The sequence below is a fragment of the Lotus japonicus genome, chromosome 2, assembly GCF_012489685.1.
Source record: "Lotus japonicus ecotype B-129 chromosome 2, LjGifu_v1.2".
NCBI classification, from domain to species: domain Eukaryota; kingdom Viridiplantae; phylum Streptophyta; class Magnoliopsida; order Fabales; family Fabaceae; genus Lotus; species Lotus japonicus.
The window spans coordinates 50,050,529-50,071,616 of NC_080042.1; the positions used below are offsets into that span (position 1 = coordinate 50,050,529).

At 33.9% G+C, this 21,088-nt stretch overlaps 2 protein-coding genes across 2 annotated transcripts; one reads left to right on the plus strand and one right to left on the minus strand.

Moving 5' to 3' along the window:
• The first annotated feature begins 10,758 nt into the window (after window positions 1–10,758).
• On the plus strand, window positions 10,759–12,245 carry LOC130736561 (aspartyl protease family protein 1-like). The gene is made up of 5 exons (XM_057588379.1): window positions 10,759–11,088; window positions 11,357–11,492; window positions 11,594–11,840; window positions 11,954–12,025; window positions 12,145–12,245. Exons 1-5 carry the CDS (start codon window positions 10,799–10,801, stop codon window positions 12,243–12,245), a joined length of 846 nt encoding a protein of 281 aa, XP_057444362.1. The 5' UTR covers window positions 10,759–10,798.
• A 3,859-nt stretch (window positions 12,246–16,104) lies between these two features.
• On the minus strand, window positions 16,105–20,463 carry LOC130736563 (F-box/FBD/LRR-repeat protein At5g22700-like). Its single transcript, XM_057588380.1, has 2 exons — window positions 20,279–20,463; window positions 16,105–16,915 (listed from the first exon to the last, which is right to left on the minus strand). Exons 1-2 carry the CDS (start codon window positions 20,461–20,463, stop codon window positions 16,177–16,179), a joined length of 924 nt encoding a protein of 307 aa, XP_057444363.1. The 3' UTR covers window positions 16,105–16,176.
• Window positions 20,464–21,088: the final 625 nt, after the last annotated feature.

The following is a 21,088-nucleotide window of genomic DNA, read 5'->3' on the forward strand; positions in this document are numbered from 1 at the left end:
GTTTGTGCAGCTTTTCAAAATGGAAAAAAGTTGTATACTAACTTAGAAGATGTGACAGTAACAAAAGTAACTTTTAGAAGGTATATGGGTATGATGTCTCCATAAAAAGAATTAGGAGTGTTATATTCAATTCTTTGATAAATTTTCCAATATATGAACTCTTCAACTGATGCTGAGGAAATGGGTCTAACACTTAACATTATTTCTTTTCCGTTCTTCTTATTTACCTTGCAGTCCTTTTGAGAAATATGAAATAAAACATATCAATACATGTCAAATGTGCACACTCATTTTCAAATTCAATCATCTTTCAACATAAGTTTTAAAACTCATTTACCTATAAGTTTTAGCATGGAAGTTTATTTATTTAAATTGTTCATCTTTGTCGGAGTTTTTTTACCCTTAACTTAAACATAAATAAATAGTTTATATGGTAATACTTTCTAATCCCCGTATGATCCTTCAACTTGCTAGTAATGATTCTTCTTCATTCTCCTCAAATGAAAATAATTCAAATTCCAAACATGAAATTTAATAAATAAATAAATAAATCGCTAGAAGATGAGAAAAAACTTCAGTAACACTCAATCCATGATTGCTTGCTTATGTCTCAGATTTATATCCTCAAATTTCATCAACTGTCCCAACAGAGTTGGAGCCAAATAAGCAGAGCATAAAAGAGCAACAACAAAATTAGCAATGGTGCTTTGATGTACATATGATAGTAAAAATGGTGTCCATAAACGTTTTTCCTAACCATACACATAAACAATAAAATCAGCAAAAAGAGTCTCAAAATAATACCAAACCATAGCCACTTAAACCAAAGTTATCAGTTCCTCTTGAGGGTGGTGTGAACCTGTAGATAGTTTCCCATTGTACCATTATATACCATAATGACCCTTGTCCCTGAAAAGACAATCATCTATTCTCTTTCATACCTTCATTCAATTCTGATCTTCATCTACAACACTATCCTCCGTGATATCTTCACATAATTTTGTGATTCATCCTCACAGAACCTGTAACAACAAATTCACGAAAAAATTAGTGCTACCATAGTTAAAGGTGAAGGTAATCAACTAAAAACACAGGAAACGAAAGCTAAGTTGAATTGGAAATGGAACATTTTATCACTCCATGCACTCCCTTTTATAGTATGCCTAATATGTGTAAAAGAGGGGAAATGAAATATGAATTTAAGCACATAACCGTTTGAATTCAGCTATGCTACAAATATGGCCGATAAAATTTAAACTCAGCCTCGAAGCAATCATAAAAAATTTATGATGTTGTAGGTAGCTGTGTTGTACCGCATATCTAAGAGAAATTAAAGGCATAGATGTTTTGGTGGTTTGATATAGTCTTGCCAGGTTGAGAAGGTCAATGAGTTATATATTGAACTGGATCGATGAAGTGCAGAAATTAGACTTTCTAGAGACACTGTACCTGATGGGAAGACTGAATATTCTGCAACTGCTGGTGTTGCCATTGCTGTACCTCCATCAGGTGAGCTAACATGTGGATCAGCCCAGGAATTTGATTCGCTGAAAGAGAGTTCAGTGAATGAGATTGTGAAGCATAACAAAAACGATAATGATAATACACAAAATGCATGTTGCATTGATGATAATGGTGGTATGGGGCAAATGAGGTTATAATTTATAGGGAGAACATGTAAACTGAAGTGGGAAAAAAATTGAGGGAGATATTTGAATCCTGGGAATCATGAATCCATATGTGAAATTTAATTGGCCAATTAGTTTAAATCTTGCACAGGAAGCTAATCTAAATACAATATAAAAGAGAACCTAAAAGATGGAAAGTATTGACACTTGGCAAGCATTATGATAGGTTTCAAGCATTTTTTCAAGAATAAAATAAATCAAAAAGAAAATGTTAATTCCACTTTTGGAAACTTTAGAATGGCTCATTTGATATTTGCAATTTTATTGAAGGGTAAGCATGTAATAAGCCATCTTATTTATTTATATTTTGAATTATTTTAATCAGTTTAATGCCTCCTATTAATTACTATCTAAAATTTGTTTCCCACTACCCATTTGTTAACCAATCAATTTTTTTCTGAAAAATAATTTAAACTATTATTTTGACTAAAAAAAACTCACCTCAATGATGCGCAATCAAATTTAATCGTGATCAAGTCCCATTTGAAAAGTTCAAAAATATAAGTCTCGGAAAATTTGAATTGTATTTACGTTTTGGCTAAAAAGCACTTTTGGCCCTTGATGTTTCAAGTTTGTGCAATTTATGCCCCTACTCTTTTTTTTTTCGATGTTTCTACCCCTCATGTTTTCAAAGAGTGCACTGTCTACCCCTCCGTCAGTCAAACACGTTAAAAAACTAACGGAATGAACTGATTTGACTTTTTTTATATTTTTTGGATCTGCCACGTGGAAATTACAAGTAAAATTGGAAAAAAAGGGGCATGAGAGATTCAAACTCAAGACTTGTAAGTAGCAAAACATGCTTTTAACCAGTTCAGTTCTATACATAATTGATATATACATTAAGCAAATTTAATTTATATCATTTCCTTGATCATCATCAACTTCATATACTTCTCTTCATCTCTCGAATCCACTCAGGAACCTCTCCTGAGAAAGCCTGACGAACGAAGGGGTAGACGGTGTACTGTTTGAAAACATGAGGGGTAGAAACGTCGACAAAAATAGAGTAGGGGCAGAATTTGCACAAACTTAAAACATCAGGGGCCAAAAATGCTTTTTAGCCTCACGTTTTCTACACAATTCAATGTATCTGGCAAATTGAAAGGAAACTAACCAATGAACAAGTGGTTATCTCAAAAATTTAAATAAACATTTAAAATCGAAAAATCTCACGCTCATTAACTACATCACATATATCGTGGTTGTATTTAAAACCCCGTTTGTTCTTCACATGTACGACGTCAGAGTCCCTTTCTCTCTCACGTTTTCACTCAGGCGTTTTTCTTATTTCTGATTTCGCCCCTTTCTGCTTTAACTCCTTTTCTTCTAATCGTTTCTCCGTTTTGAATCTAGGTTGTTGTCTCGCGATGCGACTAGCCACCGACGCTACCTGCATTGATTTTGCTCTTTCTCTTGCCAGGTAGTTGGTTTTTTAATTTCTTCTCTATGCTGCGCTTGCATGCTGTTATTTCTACTTAATCCAATTAAAGATAACGTTTTTATGCCCATTTTGGGAACTGTATCATTTTGATTTCTTCATTTAGCCATTTGCAACTGTAATTTTGTTTCTCTTTTGCTGTTTTGTAACATTTTATTTCATATCTCAAGGCTATGCTTCTGTATTTTGATATCACAGGTACTTCTCTTGAAGAAAGGACACGTATGTGAGGCCTTTAGGCTGAGAATGTTCTTATATGATCAATTACTCGGAGGTCAGCAGCACTATCTCTAATTACTAAATTAGTTCTAATAAAAGAGGCAATATGATATAGTAGAAAAACATTTTTTCTGATCTAAGATGATATAAGAGTATCTAATATTTTTTTACTTGCAATTTTAGATGAGGCTAGAAGTCATATAACTCAATGAATAGGTTTCTAACCCAAAAGATAAGAAATCTTGACAAGGTAAAATTGAAGCCCTATGGAAAAGATTTTCTTGGATTTTACAGTTATATTTTTTATCAGTTTTCTTTTGTGATGGATGCTTTTGTTTCTCACTTCATTGGCTTGGTATGCATTGTTGCAGGCATGGGGTTATCGGTTATGTTGGAGCCTTTTGAAAACCTGATCCACCTCTTAATGGATAACCACATAGTGTGTGGGTGGTAGTACTACTCTACTCTGTCCTTTTATACAATTCCAATTCATTTCTTAGTACTATGCTTCTGTTGCTTACCGTTAAATTGAATTTCTCTTATGATCATGTGCATCCAGGTTCTCATTCTTTTGTATTAGGGACATGTATTTGAAATGCTTTGAAGTCTCTCTGTTCGTTGCAAATGAAATTCTTGACAGGACTTGGTGACACCATTTCCCCTCATTTTAGTATTTACTATTTTAGTACTTTCATATACAAGGTGTGTTATAAACTGCAACGTTTACTTCAAATATGAATGTATTTAGGAATAACTTAGGCTTATGTGTAGAGCTGAACCACAAATGAAGGACATATTTAAATTAACTATAGTCATTTTCTTTTAATGTTTAATGGTGAAATTGAGTTTTATTTAACTATAATTTTTCATTGTTGTGGCACAAGTGAAACTTTCAGTGGAGTTGGCAAAGGTGTTCATCACATAGTGATCATTGTTTCATTTGAGTATTCCAAAACCTGAAGTTTCATTTTATATCTACTGTTCATGAAATAGAACAAAAAAAATGTGTTTCTGAAGTTGAACTACACTTTGATTCAGATTGTGATGATGCTATTTAGTGGGGTGGAAAAAGAGTCATTCACACTGAGTATGATACTGCTAGGCATTATAAGTAGCTTGGTGATAATTGGTCTATATGATACGAGCTAAAATGATCAGGCTATGGAATGTTACTATGGTTGTTATGTTTTTTTTGGTAAGCCAAATACTTGAGTTAAAGGGCAAGGGGTGCCTCCCATAGTATTATAATACAACTGTAGACAAGTAAGAAAGAAAAACAGAAGAAAGAGACATCAAGAAGCAGGGCAAACAGAGCCCGAAAACAAAGAAAAACAACAATGACAGCAAAGAGGAACAAAGCTTATGCAGGAAAGAAACAAATCAAGTAACCAGAGTGTGGGATGGAAAACGCATCTATGTTTATGTGGAATGTTATTTCACCTTTTATGTTTCAATTTTTGGCTCTTGGGTCTTCAGTGTTGCCAAGATTTTGAATTTCTAATTATTTTTTTGTGTCGTGTTGCCTAGACCCTTATGTTTTTTGGGTTATGTTATGGTTTTCTTTTAATTGGGTGTCTAAAGTTATTCTCTATTTGTTGTTGTGTGTTTGTTTTTGTTTGGAATGCAGGGAAAGCTACAACAACTTTCAGAGGAGAATATTGAAGAACTACTAAAGGCTATGGGTGAGCTGCTGGAATAGTAGGAGGATGATCTCAAAATTTGTGGCCAGCATTTGGATAAGGTTCACTCTGAAGGAAGACAAAGTTGATTCAACCGAAATGTTTAAGAAAAATTAATTTTATGACTTAGATAACAAAATTTTCCAATGAAATAAAATACAGTTTGTCGTGTCTAAAAGTATGCACTTCAATGTTGATCATTTGTTTTTAAAACTTTAATAATAGTAGTAGTAATTATGATAGTTGCTCTAGAAGATGGGATTTAGGGTCATAACTCATCAGGGAAGTGGGAAAGAGAGGTACATGATAGTGAATGTAATTAGATTTTCACTTGGATGAACCATTAAAGAGGAAAAAATTATTTGACTAGGGAAGATAGAAAAGGGAGGAGAGGATTGAAATTGTATTTTACTTACTTAAAAATTGTGAATAGCTCCAGGCTGTTTCTTTGGCTGAAAGTAATTAGATTTTCATTTGCATTTAATACTACTATTTTTCGTAGGTAATGCGCACAGCTTGGACAGGTTTGACATGATTTGATAACGTGAAGACCTGCTTTGAAACTACATCAAGGAAACTCGATGATTTCTTCAACGAAATAGTAGAAGGAAGGAAGAGCTTTTGGGCATATGAAGTCATAGGGAGAAATAATTTTGGATAGAGAAAATGAACTAGAAAAAAATGTTAAAAATTGAAGCATTGTCATCTCTTTTTTAATGCATTGATCTTCCATGATGCATGTTTTTTGTTAAGGCTTTCTGTAAGTGTTTTCGATAAACTTGAGAAATAAATTTTCAGAGTTCTGTTACTTTAAAGAAAACATGAATATGTAGAGGTTGGTGACTTCATTAAAAAGAAACATCTTTCTATCTGAAGGGAAGCATTGTCTATCTTCCAGTTTTTGAAACATGATAAAGAAGGAGGAAAAAACATACAAAGAGTACTATGTAGTATTTGGTTAAGGTGCTGCTTTGTCATTCAATTATATTTGGAGGTTAAAACATGCCTTTTCCTTATTCCTATGTATCAGAAAGTTAATATAATATATCTCTATTCATTAAAAATGTATCCATGTAGAGAATGGATGCATTTATCATGATTCACTTAGATTGACTTTAGCTCATTATCTCTTCCCCTTAAATTTTACGAATTGGATTTAGTTCTACATATCTATAAGTTACATAGTAAATAAAATATATATAAAAATATGAATTTTTGATACTAAATATTTTTTTTAAGAATAAAATGATGTATTAATCACATCTTTGAGAATAAAGATTAAGAAGATACAAAGTTTTTCAATTAAATTATATAAATAAAACATTGTTTGTATACGAGCGTATTGAGACATTGATCCATTAATCAGCTGGTAAAATATTTATGTTAACTGAAATACTAACTTTTTTTATTAATTTCAAATAAACAATAAAAATTAAAATTTGACAGTTTTGTAACTATTTCAGCATAGGAAATTAGGAATAATTATTCTAATTTTAAAATTTCTTCCAGTTTTGACCGGAAAGAACTTTTAATTATTGTTATTGCTTTCAAGAATTTATAAAGAAATATCTTCTTTTGCTAATTCATATGGTGGAGTTATAATTAAATATTCTTAGAAGTAAAAATATATAAAAATATGATAAATATGTCGTGCTATTTTCCACAGTATCTATCAGCCATTTTCGATAAAATTTTCTACTCAAGTTTATGTTATATGCTATTTTCAGAAGTTTTAAATGATTTTAAGGGAATATATATAGAAGCATTATAATTTAATTGTGAAAATTGGGAAGCAAGAGGGAAGGACATTTTTAGTTATATTTATTTATGTTTAAATTACATATTAAAAAACTCATACGAGGAGGAACATTTTGCATGAAAGTGATTTCAAGTTGAAACCAAATGGAAAATGTTTTGTTATAATTTTAGTACCTTTCTCATAATTTTTAAATAATTGGTAAGAGTAGATATACATAAGAGTTATAATTTGATGTGAATATAGGGCTGCCACAGGGATATAGAGAAAAATAAACATATTTAGTCTATATTTATTAATTATATAGTAAAAAGCTCCTACTTGAGGAACATTTTGCATGAAAGTACTTTCAAGTTGAAACTAATAGAAAATGCTTTGTTATAATTTAGTAATTTGCTCATACTTTTTAAATAATTTAAGAGTAAATATACATAAGTATTTTTATTTGATTGGGAATGTAGGGCTCCCACGAAAAATTAGGGAAGAATAAACATATTTACTCTATATTTATTAATTATATAGTAAAAAGCTCCTGCATGAGGATTAATTTGCATGAAAATACTTTTAAGTTGAAACTAATAGAAAATATTTTAATAAAATTTTAGTAAATTTTTCATACTTTTTAAATAATTTAGGAGTACATATACAGAAGCATTATAATTTGATTGTGGTGAAAGGGCTCCCACGAGGGATTAGAGAAGAATTAATATATTTAGTCTATATTTATTAATTATATAGTACAAAGTTCCTACATGAAGAACATTTTGCATGAAAATACTTTAAATTGAAACTAATAGAAAATGTTTTAATAAAATTTTAGTACTTTTTCTATGCTTTTAAATAATTTTAAGAGTAGATATACAAAATCATTTTAATTTGATTATGAAAATATAAATTCCACGGCAAAGAACATTTATATTAAAATATTTTCAAGTTGAAAATAACAAAAAAAAATATAATTTTATAAATATTTTCATAAGCTTATATATATATATATATATATATATATGAAATTTTGACGACAATTATAATAAATTAACATATATAGGTTTTTTTATGTTTAGGTTTTTTGATGAGAAAGTAAAATAAATTATTCAGTCGATAAATTCAAGTTTTTTAAGCTTCCAATCAACATAACAATCTCACAACATAGATTAATTCAGCTTCCAAATCAACAAGTTGTTTGAATAAAAAGTCCTTTATACAAAGAGAGAGAGAGAACAATTTGTCACACGGAGATAGAAAATATATAGTCAAAATTTGTTAGGGTATGAGAGAGAGAGAGAGAGAGAGAGAGAGAGAGAGAGAGAGAGAGAGAGAGAGAGAGAGAGAGAGAGAGAGAGAGAGAGAGAGAGAGAGAGAGAACAATTTGCCACACGGAGATAAAAAAAAATATATAGTCAAAATTTATTTGGGTATAAAAAAAGGTTGATACGAAGAGAAACATTTAGTATGAAAATACCTTCAAGTTGAAACTAATAGAAAATGTTTTAATATAATTTTTAAACTTTTTATAGACTTTTTAATCATATTTAGGAGTAATGTATGTGTAGCAATAGGGGGAAATTCATCCTTTGAGTGTTAGCTCAAATTATAAGAGCTATTAGACATATTAAAGAGCCCAACAAAGTTTGACAAAAAAAAAAGAACCCAACAAATAGAACACGACCGTACGAGTCATATGTAGCAAAAAAAAAAGATATACAAAAGCATTACAATTGGTTCTGCGAGATTAGAAAAACATGAGATTTTACTTTGAATTGTTTTGGAACTCAAGGAGAGAGTCTGAGTGCACCTTGAAGAAGGGGTAGAAAGAATTCATCAAAGCGAATAACCTTACAGAGAATCATTCTGTTTGGTTTTAAATTCATAAACATAATCCACACGTTATTTATGTTGGAGTAATTAACGAATCAACTTTGTGAAAAAATTCTCCAACCAAAAGTCAATTATTGAAAATTTGCAATTGTGTTTTTTATTTTTCTAATTAGATATATTAGATTTTAAATCCAACAATTTTGTATGCTTTACTGGAATGTTGTGTTTTTCCACCTAAGATATCTGTTGCGATTTTTAGTTAAATGTTCTTGCTTTTTGATAAATATATTATAGTATTTTATATAAGAGAATTATTATTGCATTCTTTAAATTTTTTTACCCATCCGTATTTATTTATAGTTTAGGAAATCACAATGATATAGTGTAAAAAAATGTAATTTAATATGCAATCCATATTTTCTATCAATTTTATAAGTTGTAAATTGTGTAAACTTATTTGGAGATATGAAAACGAAAATAATACAATTTATTATATCATAAAAAATTAATCAAATAAAAAATAATACTTACATTTACTTTTCATTTAAATAAAATAAATAATTCTATATATTAAAAGTAAATTAATATATACTTTGAAATATGTCCCCCGTGCATCGGCACGGGTATACATACTAGTAATAACATAGAAGAGATGAAAATAGATTTAATTTATTGTTGGGGCTTGAGTCCAATTAATCTGAAGCAACATTTCCCAAATTATTTTCTCTATACCTTTTCGAAAAAGGTTGAAAGGGGTGAAATACTTTGCTTTGACAACTCTAAATAATTTAATCAAGTACTCCCCAAATGATTGCATTCAAAATTTATTCTGCACAACTTCCCTATAATAGTAAGACTTAATTACGTTGAAAAAAAATAGAAAGCATAAAGAGGATTTAAGTGTGACTTAACTTAGATTAAATCTGATTGGTCATGAATGAGGTGGTTTTTGAAATGGCCAAAATAATTGTTTCAATTGTTTTTCCGAAAAAATATGATTGGTCCATAAAGTGATGATGAGAGACAAAAGTTGATTATTCATTAATATTAGACATTAAACTGATTAAAATAATTTAAAATATAAACAAATAAGGTGGTCTATTACATGTATACCCTCAACTAAAATTACAAATTTCAACTGAGCCCCTTTGAAGTAGGGATGGCAATGGGTCGGGTAGGGTGCGGGTTTTGCCAAACCCAAACCCAAACCCGAAATCAAAAACCCACACCCGCACCCGCACCCGAACCCGAAATGGGTGGTGAACTTAAACCCACACCCGAACCCATTGGGTTTCGGGTTCACCCGACCCGTACCCACACCCGCACACAACCTCAAACAAACAGTTGAACTCGGAAACCCGACCTGAAAAAGACTGTGAAGAGAGCTATATTATGTAATGTAACATTGTAATTGCCATGTTACTGTTAAATTAATATGCAAGATGCTGCATATATTGTACTGCACAAGCAGAATACTTAGGTTTCACTTATACAGATCCGGGTTCGGGTAGGGTTCGGGTGCGGGTTTGGCCAAACCCAAACCCGAACCCGAAAGTGATCGGGTAAAACCCGAACCCGAACCCATTTAACTCGGGTTTTCACCCAAGAAATCGGGTCGGGTCGGGTGCCCATGGGTTCGGGCTTCTCTGCCATCCCTACTTTGAAGTTTCCAAAAGTGGTAATTGGTCATGAATGAGGTGGTTTTTGAAATGGCCAAAATAATTGTTTCAATTGTTTTTCCGAAAAAATATGATTGGTCCATAAAGTGATGATGAGAGACAAAAGTTGATTATTCATTAATATTAGACATTAAACTGATTAAAATAATTTAAAATATAAACAAATAAGGTGGTCTATTACATGTATACTCTCAACTAAAATTACAAATTTCAACTGAGCCCCTTTAAAGTTTCCAAAAGTGGTAATAATATTTTCTTTTTGATTTTTTTTAATCATAAAAAAATAGTAGAAACCTCCTTCATTGCTTGCCAAGTGTCAAAACTTGCCATCTTTTAGGTTCTCTTTTATATACTATTTAGATTTAGATTGGAGCCAAATAACATTAACCACCCCTGATCTTTTCAAATTGGAGCCAAATAACATTTACTCATCAAACACAGAGTCACAACACCAACACCAGTGTTTCAGTTCAAAATCTTCATCCCACACCTCTCATCACATCACCGCTCACTGATTTATGCTTTTCAAATCTTTCTCCTGTGGGTTGAAGAAAATGCTCAGTTTATGCAGGATGATTACGATTTTCCTTTTCTTGCTCTCCGTTTGTGGGTGCTGCCACGGCCAAATCTACACCTTCACCATGTACCACCGCTACTCTGAGCCCGTCAAGAAGTGGTGCCACTCCGCTACCGAAACCCTAGAAAAAGGGAACTGTGAGTACTACGCTGAGTTGGCCGACCGCGACCGCACCAGACTCTCTTTCTCCGGCGGGAACTCCTCCACCTTCCGCATCAATTCGCTAGGATTGTATGTACGATTCCCTTTGTTTTTATTCTCAGTCATTAATATACCTGTAGGCTCTGGTTGGTTGAGTTGTGTTGCCTTGCGGATTCTTCGGTCTTTTTGATGCTGTTGGTAATGGCTTCTCAGCTTGAAACATTGCTCTAAGAAAACGAAATCACAAGTGGTTGGCGTTTAGCCCTTCTTTCTTGTTGGATTATTAGACAAAATTTTGTGGATTATTTTTTTATTGATTGGATTGAATTGAATCTTGACATCTCTGTCTGTTGTGCAGTTTGCATTATGCAACTGTTCAATTAGGGACACCGGGTGTGAAGTTCATGGTGGCGCTTGATACAGGAAGTGACCTGTTCTGGGTACCCTGTGATTGTGTCAGATGTGCATCCTTGGATAGCACAGCCTATGGTTCAGTAAGCTCTGATGAGTACCGGAGTATCTTTGATGAGATGATTATTATGTTGTAAATTTATGCTGCTATTGTTTTGTTTCTGAATGAAAATCCACATTGCAGGATTTTGACCTTAGTACGTATAGTCCTAGTAGATCTTCCACAAGCAAAAAGGTCACTTGTAACAGTAGTTTGTGTATGAACCACAACCAATGCCATGGGGCATTCAGCAACTGCCCTTACATGGTCTCTTATGCCTCTGCCGAAACGTCTACGTCAGGAATACTAGTGGAGGACGTTCTGCACTTTACGGATGGCGATAATCACCATATTGAAGCTAATGTCATGTTCGGGTTAGTTTCCTTGCTAAGTAACTAAAATTGATCAATTTCAGCTTTTTTCGAGATACATGTCAGAACTAAGAACTGGCAACTAAATGTATATGATAATTGCTTATTCCTCGATTTTGTATGTCTATTGCAGAAAACTTTATGACGGGTTACCATGTTGTATTTGACCGGGAAAAGCTCATATTGGGATGGAAACAATCAAATTGTAAGTGTTTAGTTCTTTTCACCGTTACTACTCATTGGTTATGTGCTGAGATTAGTCATTCTACCTCTGAGCTTTTATTCAAAGGAAAAACAGTAGTCATACCTTGAATCCTTGAACAGGTTATGATGACATTGAGGATAATGCTGTATCAATAGGACCACACTCAGATAATGTGCCTTCTACTTTCACCACCGGTCTTGTCAATTACCTAGGATGGTAATGGGTCTTGGACCCATAGGGTACCCGTAAAAAATATCCACTATAAGTAGGGTAAAAACCCGCTAGATGGGTATGAGGTTGGGTATGAGTAATTACCCGCAAAAAGTAATGGGTATGGGTGCGGGTATGGATACTATAGTACCCAACCCGCCCCATACCCGCACACACATATTATTATTATTATTATTATTATTATTATTATTATTATTATTATTATTATTATTATTATATGAACAAATCAACTTAACCTATAGCTTTCAAACTTAATTATTTTAAGAAATATGTGACTATTTAAAGTATTCATAATTATTGCTAATTTACTCCCACTTATTTTTAAAATTAGTAAGTTAATAACCTACAACTTTAGGACTATATTATAAATCCAAAATTAAAAATTAAATTATATCTTTCTTGTTTATTCGTTCTAAAAAATATATTCTTAGTTGAATGATTTTATTTGTTACGTAGATAATCTTTTGTATTTATATTAGTGTTTTTTATTTAAAAAGTTAGTTGTATTTTTTGTTTTCTATTAACAAAAATAGTGAAAAATATATTTTGGTTAGCTAAATTGTGGGTAATGGGTATGGGTACGGGCATATAGGTACCCAAAGGGTACGGGGACGGACATTCAAGTTGCTACCCACGCAGGTATGGAGACGGTTACGGGTAATTTTTTAAAACGCGGTTATGGGAATGTGTACTATAATACCCTACCCAGACCCTACCCATTGCCATCCCTAAATTATCCGGAAACTAGAAAGACTAAATACAATTCTCAACGGTCAACTGCGTCACCGTCGTCGCATTGCAGCTTCAGATTTGTATTATTTTGTTTTGTTTACATGTTTGGGGGTCATTTATTTGTATATACTGGTGGTTAATCTCTTTTCCGAGTCTTGGTTTGTTCAATAGGCTTCGTTCTATTTTCCTCGAGCTTCGGAATTGGGTGCATTGGTGCCAACCATTGGAGGGGTTTGGATCCTCTCCATCCATGTTCCCTCCATCCTCTTTCCATCCAAATCTGAGCCATTGATTTTGAAATTTAAAGGCTTGGATCAATTTAAGAAGAGGAAAAAAAAATGAATTGTATTTAAAGGCTTGAATCAATTTAAGAAGAGAGAGAAAACATGAATTAATCATCACCTTTAAAATTTAAAAACGATGGCTCAGATTTTGGATGAAGAGGGGATGAAGAGAAGTTGGATGCAGAGGATCCAAATCCCCATTGGAGTTTAATCTCTTCGCTGAGTGTTGGTTTATGTCTGTGTCCGCCATCATAGACGTTTGATGATTCAGATGCTTCATCTTTATTCTCATATGATGTTGTTTGAAATCCTTGGTGGTTAAACGATAGTACACAGTAAAGTAAGGAAATTTTTGAAAAATTAATGCTTTTCAAATCTGGCAAAGCACCCCGATAAGATAATGATGTATAGGTTTAATTGCACTTTTCTTCCCTAAAGTTAGGCCGATGTGTAATTTGAATTTCCTTTGTTTAAAATGAGCAATTTTGGTACATGAAAGATTATTTTGTGACAATTAAGTCCTTCTGTCTAATTGCTAACAGACATGTGTACTTAATTAATTGCGTGGATTGTACGGTGTGTGCCACTAGGATGCCATGTCAAATATTTTTTCGTTTTCTTTTAAAAATAAAGTATCTTAAATTCTTAATTCCTTTTTTGCTTGAGTTAAAAAAATTCTTTTTCTTTTAAACTTCTATCTTCTTCTGTACCAAAAAAAAAAACACCATTATTATCCTAGTCATTTTTAGAACTTGTGTTAATATTATATACTACTAACACTCGAATCTCAATTCCTATTCCATACATGAATGTAAGTTGTCATCATAGAAAACAAATTAACATGTATGGCTGGGAAAGGATTCAATTGGGATGGTTCAATTGTTCATCAACCTCTTGAGACAAACAAATTATAAAAATGTTTGATAAATAAAAGAAGGCTTAAATACTATGAAGGTCTTTAGAATTGTATGGCGAACAAAAATAAGTACCTGAAAAAAAATCGATTTGGGATCTGGAATTTTTTTTTAATTAAAATAAGTTCCTACGGGTGTTTACAGCCTATGTGTCATAAATTTTATCATGTCATCATGTCCACGTGGATTTTTATATATCCTAGTCTTTTTTTTAATTCCACAACTTATTAAATACTCATAAAAAATTAAAATCCAAAAAAAAAAAATTAATAAAAAATTAAAAACCTAGAACATTCTTCATCTTCTTCTAACATCTTCATCATCTTCAAACTTCTTCATCATCATCTTCAACATAAACTCCAGAAAAATCCAAAAAATAAAAAAATCAATCCTCTCAAACCCACTCACACTCCAATCTCCTTCATCCCCATCACCTCCATCATCTGCATCATTTTCATCCCCACCATATCCATCTTCATCCCCACCGTCCCTTAAAATAAAAAATCCAAAACCCCAACCCATTCACTCGCCTCCCTCCACCACTCCCACCAAACCCCCACCATTCCACGTTCCAAACTCATCCCCAACCCTCCACCGTAGAACTCCTCCTTCCTCTCAAACCCCAAAACTTGTTCTTCCTCTATTCTTCCATCTTCCTTCTTCGTCCCTTTGGCCTCTCCTTTTTTCTTCCCATTTCTTAACAACATCCCCATTTTCACCAAAAGGGGAGAGAATCGAACCATAATCCCAGCCATGATGAAAAACCCTAAACCATAAACCCCAAACCCAAAAAATCCCAACCCAGATCGGAGAGAACATAAAGAGGAAGAGATCGAGACACTGGAAAATATGAACCATGACCCTGTTCTCTGTACAAAATTGAAAATCTCAACCTTCACTTGGTCGATCGATTGCTGAATCTTGCATTAGGGCCATCAATTTGGGCTCAAGATTCAGAACCGAGAGTTGTCTGAACGCATCGAGAGGTCCGTACATACATTTGCATGTTCAAACAAACAAACATCACCCTAAATCCAGAAATTTGTTAATCTACTCACAAATGTGTAGAGAGCACCCAAGGGGTGCCAATCGCAGTGGTATATAAAAAGTAGTTATCTGAATCCCTCGATCGAGATTTCGATTCAACTAAATGTGATATGTTTTGCATGTGTTGCTTCTTTTTGGGAGAGAACTTAGACCAACCTATCATGGAGGTTCAAATTAAATCACCATTTAAAGTACTATATCTCAACATTACAATTAACCATCATCAAAAAAGAACAAGTTCAACTAATTTGAAAATTAAGACAAGGTTCATATCCTTGAACCTAGGTACTAGGAAGAAATTAAGAAACTACTTCTGTAGTGAAGCTACCAAAACTAGTTTGATAGTATTTAATGGAAAGCTTACAAGTTGCAGAGCTTCTGGTGCATGAGGATAGTTTTTCTGACATCTTTTCATGATCTTTTAGATCGGTACCAATGCATATTGTCATACTCTCTAAAGATCTTCCATTCTGCATAATATATCTTGCAAATTGAAACTCGCGTTTGGTGCCGCTATAGTAATCAAGATAACATCTTTTTAGGCATAATAGAGTACATCCGGGAGGCGGGTATTGCCAATCTCCTACTTCAATTTCTATGAGCCCATCCCTCTGGACCATCTCTAATATTTTTTTACGTGATTTCTAGCAATAAACACAAAATAAATAAATTTGAACATGTAAAGAAGTGACAACAATAAATAGAAATCATCATAAGCCTCTGGAAGAAAACCTGTTTAATGACAAGAACTTGAAGCTTGGGGCAATGCTTGAGCAATTCCACTAACTGCAACCAATCACTAATATAGTGGACGCAGTTAAGTTCAATATGGGTCAAATTTTGAAATTTGGGGAAGACGTAGCGGCATGTGCCTTCACCATCAGGGCGTATATCCTTCATCTTCATCTGCATGAGTTACATTAGCAAGAAATAAAATAAAAAATCATATTTTCCTTACGAATAAAGAAGAACAATGGACAAACCACAATACCCGATGTATTCGCAAAAACTCCATATTGTTAACCGCCAGCAAAAAATTTGTATTCCACGTAAAAATATCTGCTCTGACCAACTTGGGTAAGGTTTTAAACTCCGTTTTAGCAAAATAGTTATAAGGCCCCATTACTTGGAAATCCTCAAGAACAGGACATCCCGAAAGCAGCGGGGCGAGACATCCACTATCTAATAAAATCAAATGCAGAACTTTAAGGGAGGGAAGATCCACTGTGGAAAGCAGTTTCACGTCTATAAAATGCAATTTGAGAATCACAAGAGTACGGCAAGTGAAGATGGTAGGAAATATGTTGTTGGCGGGTTTCATAGGATATCCTACAGAGATGGAAAGTTCGAGGTGCTGAACTCTACGTTGCATTACAGCATTAACCCATTCTCTAATACAAGTAGAATGATCATCACCACTAGACATAAATGTGAGGCAGAATTTATGAATGGGTTGGTGGAGATCTCGTGAGTGGATAAAAGCATTCACTGTCTGTACAAAGCCTTCTTGTATTCTTCGAAAATTACCGATATAATAGAAGGTGGGGACTGAACGCCACAGTGATTTCCAATTCTTTGAGAGAGCGCTTGTTGCGACGACTTGCTTCGTTGGGAGAAAAGAGAGTATGTGACAGATGAGTTCCTCCGGTAAACTGCTAATCCTATCATCCATGTTACCTTCTCTGAGATGAATGCAAATTCAAAAATCACTGATCACAGGACTAACTGCATTCTATTCAACAAGAATTTCAGTTTCTTAAATCAGAATAGTGACTCGCTGATCAACCAATTATCCCTATGAAATTACTCAGGGTCTTTGGGGAATTTTAAGGGAGGACTTACGTTTATGTTTTGCACTGTGGTTGAAACTTGAAGCGCTTGCTGCTATGCCTATGGGTGATATCGTTAAACCCTAAACGGGTTTGTAAATAGGTGCTTTTGTAAATATGTGGTATATCTGGCTTATATTTTTTTTTTTTGACGGTATATCTGTTTAATGTTTTGGGAGAATAATTGTTTGATTTCTTTTTGAAAAATATATAATGGTTTTAGGAAAAAAAAAGATTCATATTGTATATTTGAAATAAGATTTAATATATAAACATTAAATTATATATATTTTAAGTCAATAATTAATTTTGAATTTAATATATAGATAGAAAAATATTTATTTGAACTGTAGAGTTTATTGAAAATAACAGCCCTATGCAAAAACAAGTTAACTTATCTTCTCATTTCCTCCTCATCATTTTTATCTCGTGACTTAGATTTTCCCCTTCAACTCGTCAGTTGTTTTTTTTTTCTGACGTTAGTATTGTTTTTTCAGTTAGGTGTGCCACTTGCTAGGCATGTTAAAAATGGACCACTCTACAATGAAAAACACCTTAGACACCTATGTGTTGTGGCGGTTTAAAACCGCCACAAAATGCATCTTAATTTTTTTCCTGTTTTCAACTTTGTGGGTGTTTCAAACTCAATAGTAATATTTTTTTATTTCCATATAATTTTGATTTAAATTTAATGCTAATTCAATATTTAAAGTAAATGAATGAGAGAAAAAAATTATTTTTTTATGCTAAGAACTAAAAAGGTAAAACTTCTTATATAAGAATTCTTATTTTTAAGAATTAAGAACTTCACGTCATCCACTTCAAGAACTCAGTTCTTAATTGTTAACTTAAAAATAAGAACTAAGAACCTTGCATTGGAGATGCTCTAACAATTTTGTTTTTGCAACATCATATTGCCTAGCAACATTTTTGAAACGTGGATGGTAGTTATACAGACCTACGCACCATCTCCTATTTCCAAAACCTTGCTTCTGATTTCCCGCTCAAAACACACAACGCACGTGCAATTGTTCTGTTCCTCCCCTTGTCTGCTTGCTTCGCCGCTTGCTTTGCTACTGGCTCCATCGCGCTTCACTCTCTTCTGCCACCAGTGGTTCAATCTCGCACCCGACCAAAGCTTCCGAGTTGCTCTTCCCCGACTGTTGCTAAAATCCGAGTAAGCACAATCAGAATGGTACGCGAATCGTTGCTCATCGATGATGCTCTTTCCCTCTCATCATTCAAACTTAAACTGATTTCGTTTTCTTTTCTAGTTGTTTAGGTTTTGAATGCAGCAAGTTCGAAGCAGAAGGCACAAGTTTGTTTTTTGATTCATTTATATGTCCAACTACTTCTGACTTATAGATGTATGATATTTTTACTTTTTGATGTTACAAGTTGTTCTGAACTAAAGACAGTGCACTTTACTTTTCAATAATAATTCAGTTTTTGGGCTGTTTGATAGAATCCTTATGTTGTTGTTTGATTAATGTTTCACATAAATCAGCTTGAGGAAGAAGTTAATAGCTATTAGCTCCTTGGTTGTGGTGGTTGGATGTGCCAAACAAGGTTGTCAGACTCGTGAGTCTAAGCAGACTCGTTTTGGGTAGGTAGACTCGACTCGTAGACTCGACGAGACTCGAGTCTACCAGAAATGAAAATTTACTAAGTATAACCCTGTCACATGAAGAATAAATACAAACATATAATATAATTATAAGGAGATGAAAGCGAACAAACAGGGAACAAGGAACAGAAGCAAAGCAAATTGCAAACAAAGAAGAAGGAGATGAAAGCAAACCGGGAAGGAAGAAGGAGATGGGAAAAAAAACAAACAAACAGGGACAGGGAAAGAACACGAACAGAGAAGCTTGCTTACCCAAAAGAAGAACACGAACAGGGATGGAGAAAGAAGGAGATGCGAGACGGCGCGCAGCCTTGGACGGCGGCGGCGGCGCGCACCCTTGACTGTGGAAGAAGAACACGCGAGAGAGGAGAGGAACGCGAGAAAGAAATCTAAAATTAGGTTCAGTTTTGGGGATTTTTTATAAATTTGGGATTTTTAATTAAAAAAAAAACTTTGACTCGGTGACTCGGTCATTACTCACGAGTCTACCGAGTCTGACCGAGTCTTGCCAGAAAACGAGTCTAGCAGCGAGTCCACCCGTTTTCCCTATGCAGACTCGCGAGTCTACCGAGTCAGCGAGTTAACTCGCAAGTCTGACAACATTGGTGCCAAAAGGCATGATGCCACGGCTGTGTTGAATTGCCATTTGCCACATGTAGAAGTTCCATTAAATGGTCATTGTCCATCCAAAATATGTATTCCCAGAGTGACTTTACATTACCAATTAACAAATATGTTCTTATCATTGCCATTGCCGTCTGAAAATCAATCACAAGTGTAAAGCTATAATTCTGGAGAATACTGTGCACTTCCAATATAATGACAATGGTACTTTTCCTATTGACATAACTTGCTTATACCAATATTGTTCTAATGAATTTGCAGGATGCATTGGAACATGTTTTTCACATTTTTACTGAATAGGATCAATTATGCTGCATTGAGAATGTGGTTTTTGGTGAATCCACTGGGCAAGGCAAGTAGGCAACCATTCTAGTTTAGAAAACTTTACATAGTTGAATTCAAGTTACAGTCCTGTGCTTAAGCAGCTGGCTTCCCAGCTATGATAGATTATTATTTCAAGGCTCATCAAGCAACTTCTGATTCAAACCTGAAGTTTCAGAATCCAAAGTATTTGTCTATCTTGAACCACCTCTTCTTCTACCTGCCTCAGCCTGAAATCTTTCCAGAGCTCAACGCAGTGCTATTCTTGGACGATGCATTTTTGTTTACTTTTCAGCAAGTATCCCATATGATAGAAAGTTACTCACATTAATCATATGTAAGATTAGTAACAATTTTATTTTGGTTTATTTGCTCTTTGATCTTCTTGGTCAGTGTACAATTTTGATCCCTATATAATATTTTAGACACATGTAGTCCGCCAATTTTTTAATTGTCATAACCAAGTCCTTTCCGCAATATTCTCCCTAAAAAATTTAAATCCTTATTTTATCTGCAGTTAATTGAGGGTTATGGATTAATTTGAAGTAAACAATTATTTTTTGGGGTTATGGGCTATCTTGTGATACCACAGATGTTCAACATTGTCACTGAACCATGCAACAATTCTTCCTTACATTTCTCACCTTGATGGTGAGAAATCACCTTTTGGGTCGACACCATGTTGAGATGATCTTCCAAGGCCATGAACAAAGAATTCAAAAAGGGACAGACCAGTGCCAATTGACTTTGGCATTTTAGCTGCTTGCCACGTATGATCATCTGAAGAGGAATGAGCTCCTTCACTGTTAGGATCATCATGAGAGTTCATTATCTTTCAATATTCAGTTTTATTATCTGAAGCATCATCTCCTTTTGATATTTTTTTTCTTCGGAATCCATCACCTACTATGATATATAACCATATGAACTGATTTTTGTTAATTGAGATTTATTCATTTATTTGATAATGGCTTAATTGCAACTTTGGTCCCTGACGTTTATCAATTTCATGATTTAAGTCCTCCACCTAATTTAATTACACAGATGGTCCCTGACTTTGCTGGTAGTGTGCAACGTTGGTCCTACCGTTTGTTTGTTAATGGAGGAGGTTTACGTGGATAGTCAGTTAGCTGATGTGGAAGTTGAATTTGAGAGAGAAAGAGACCAGCAATTGATTCAACCTTCTTCCTCGCCTCTAGGGACTCGTTCGTTCTTTATCTCTTCCTTTTTCGCTAAATCTTAAGCTTCGAAACATCTTCCTCACGGTGCTCTATTTTTTAAGGAGGAAGAGGGTAGAAGTTGACTGTTGCAGGTCTCACGTGCAACTCACGTGCTTCCCTCTCTCTTTAGTCCTTCTTTCTCCCTCCAATTGGACATCCACGTAAGCCTCCTCCATTAACCAATAAACGATAGGACCAACATTGCAGACGAGAAGCAAAGTCAGGAACCATCCG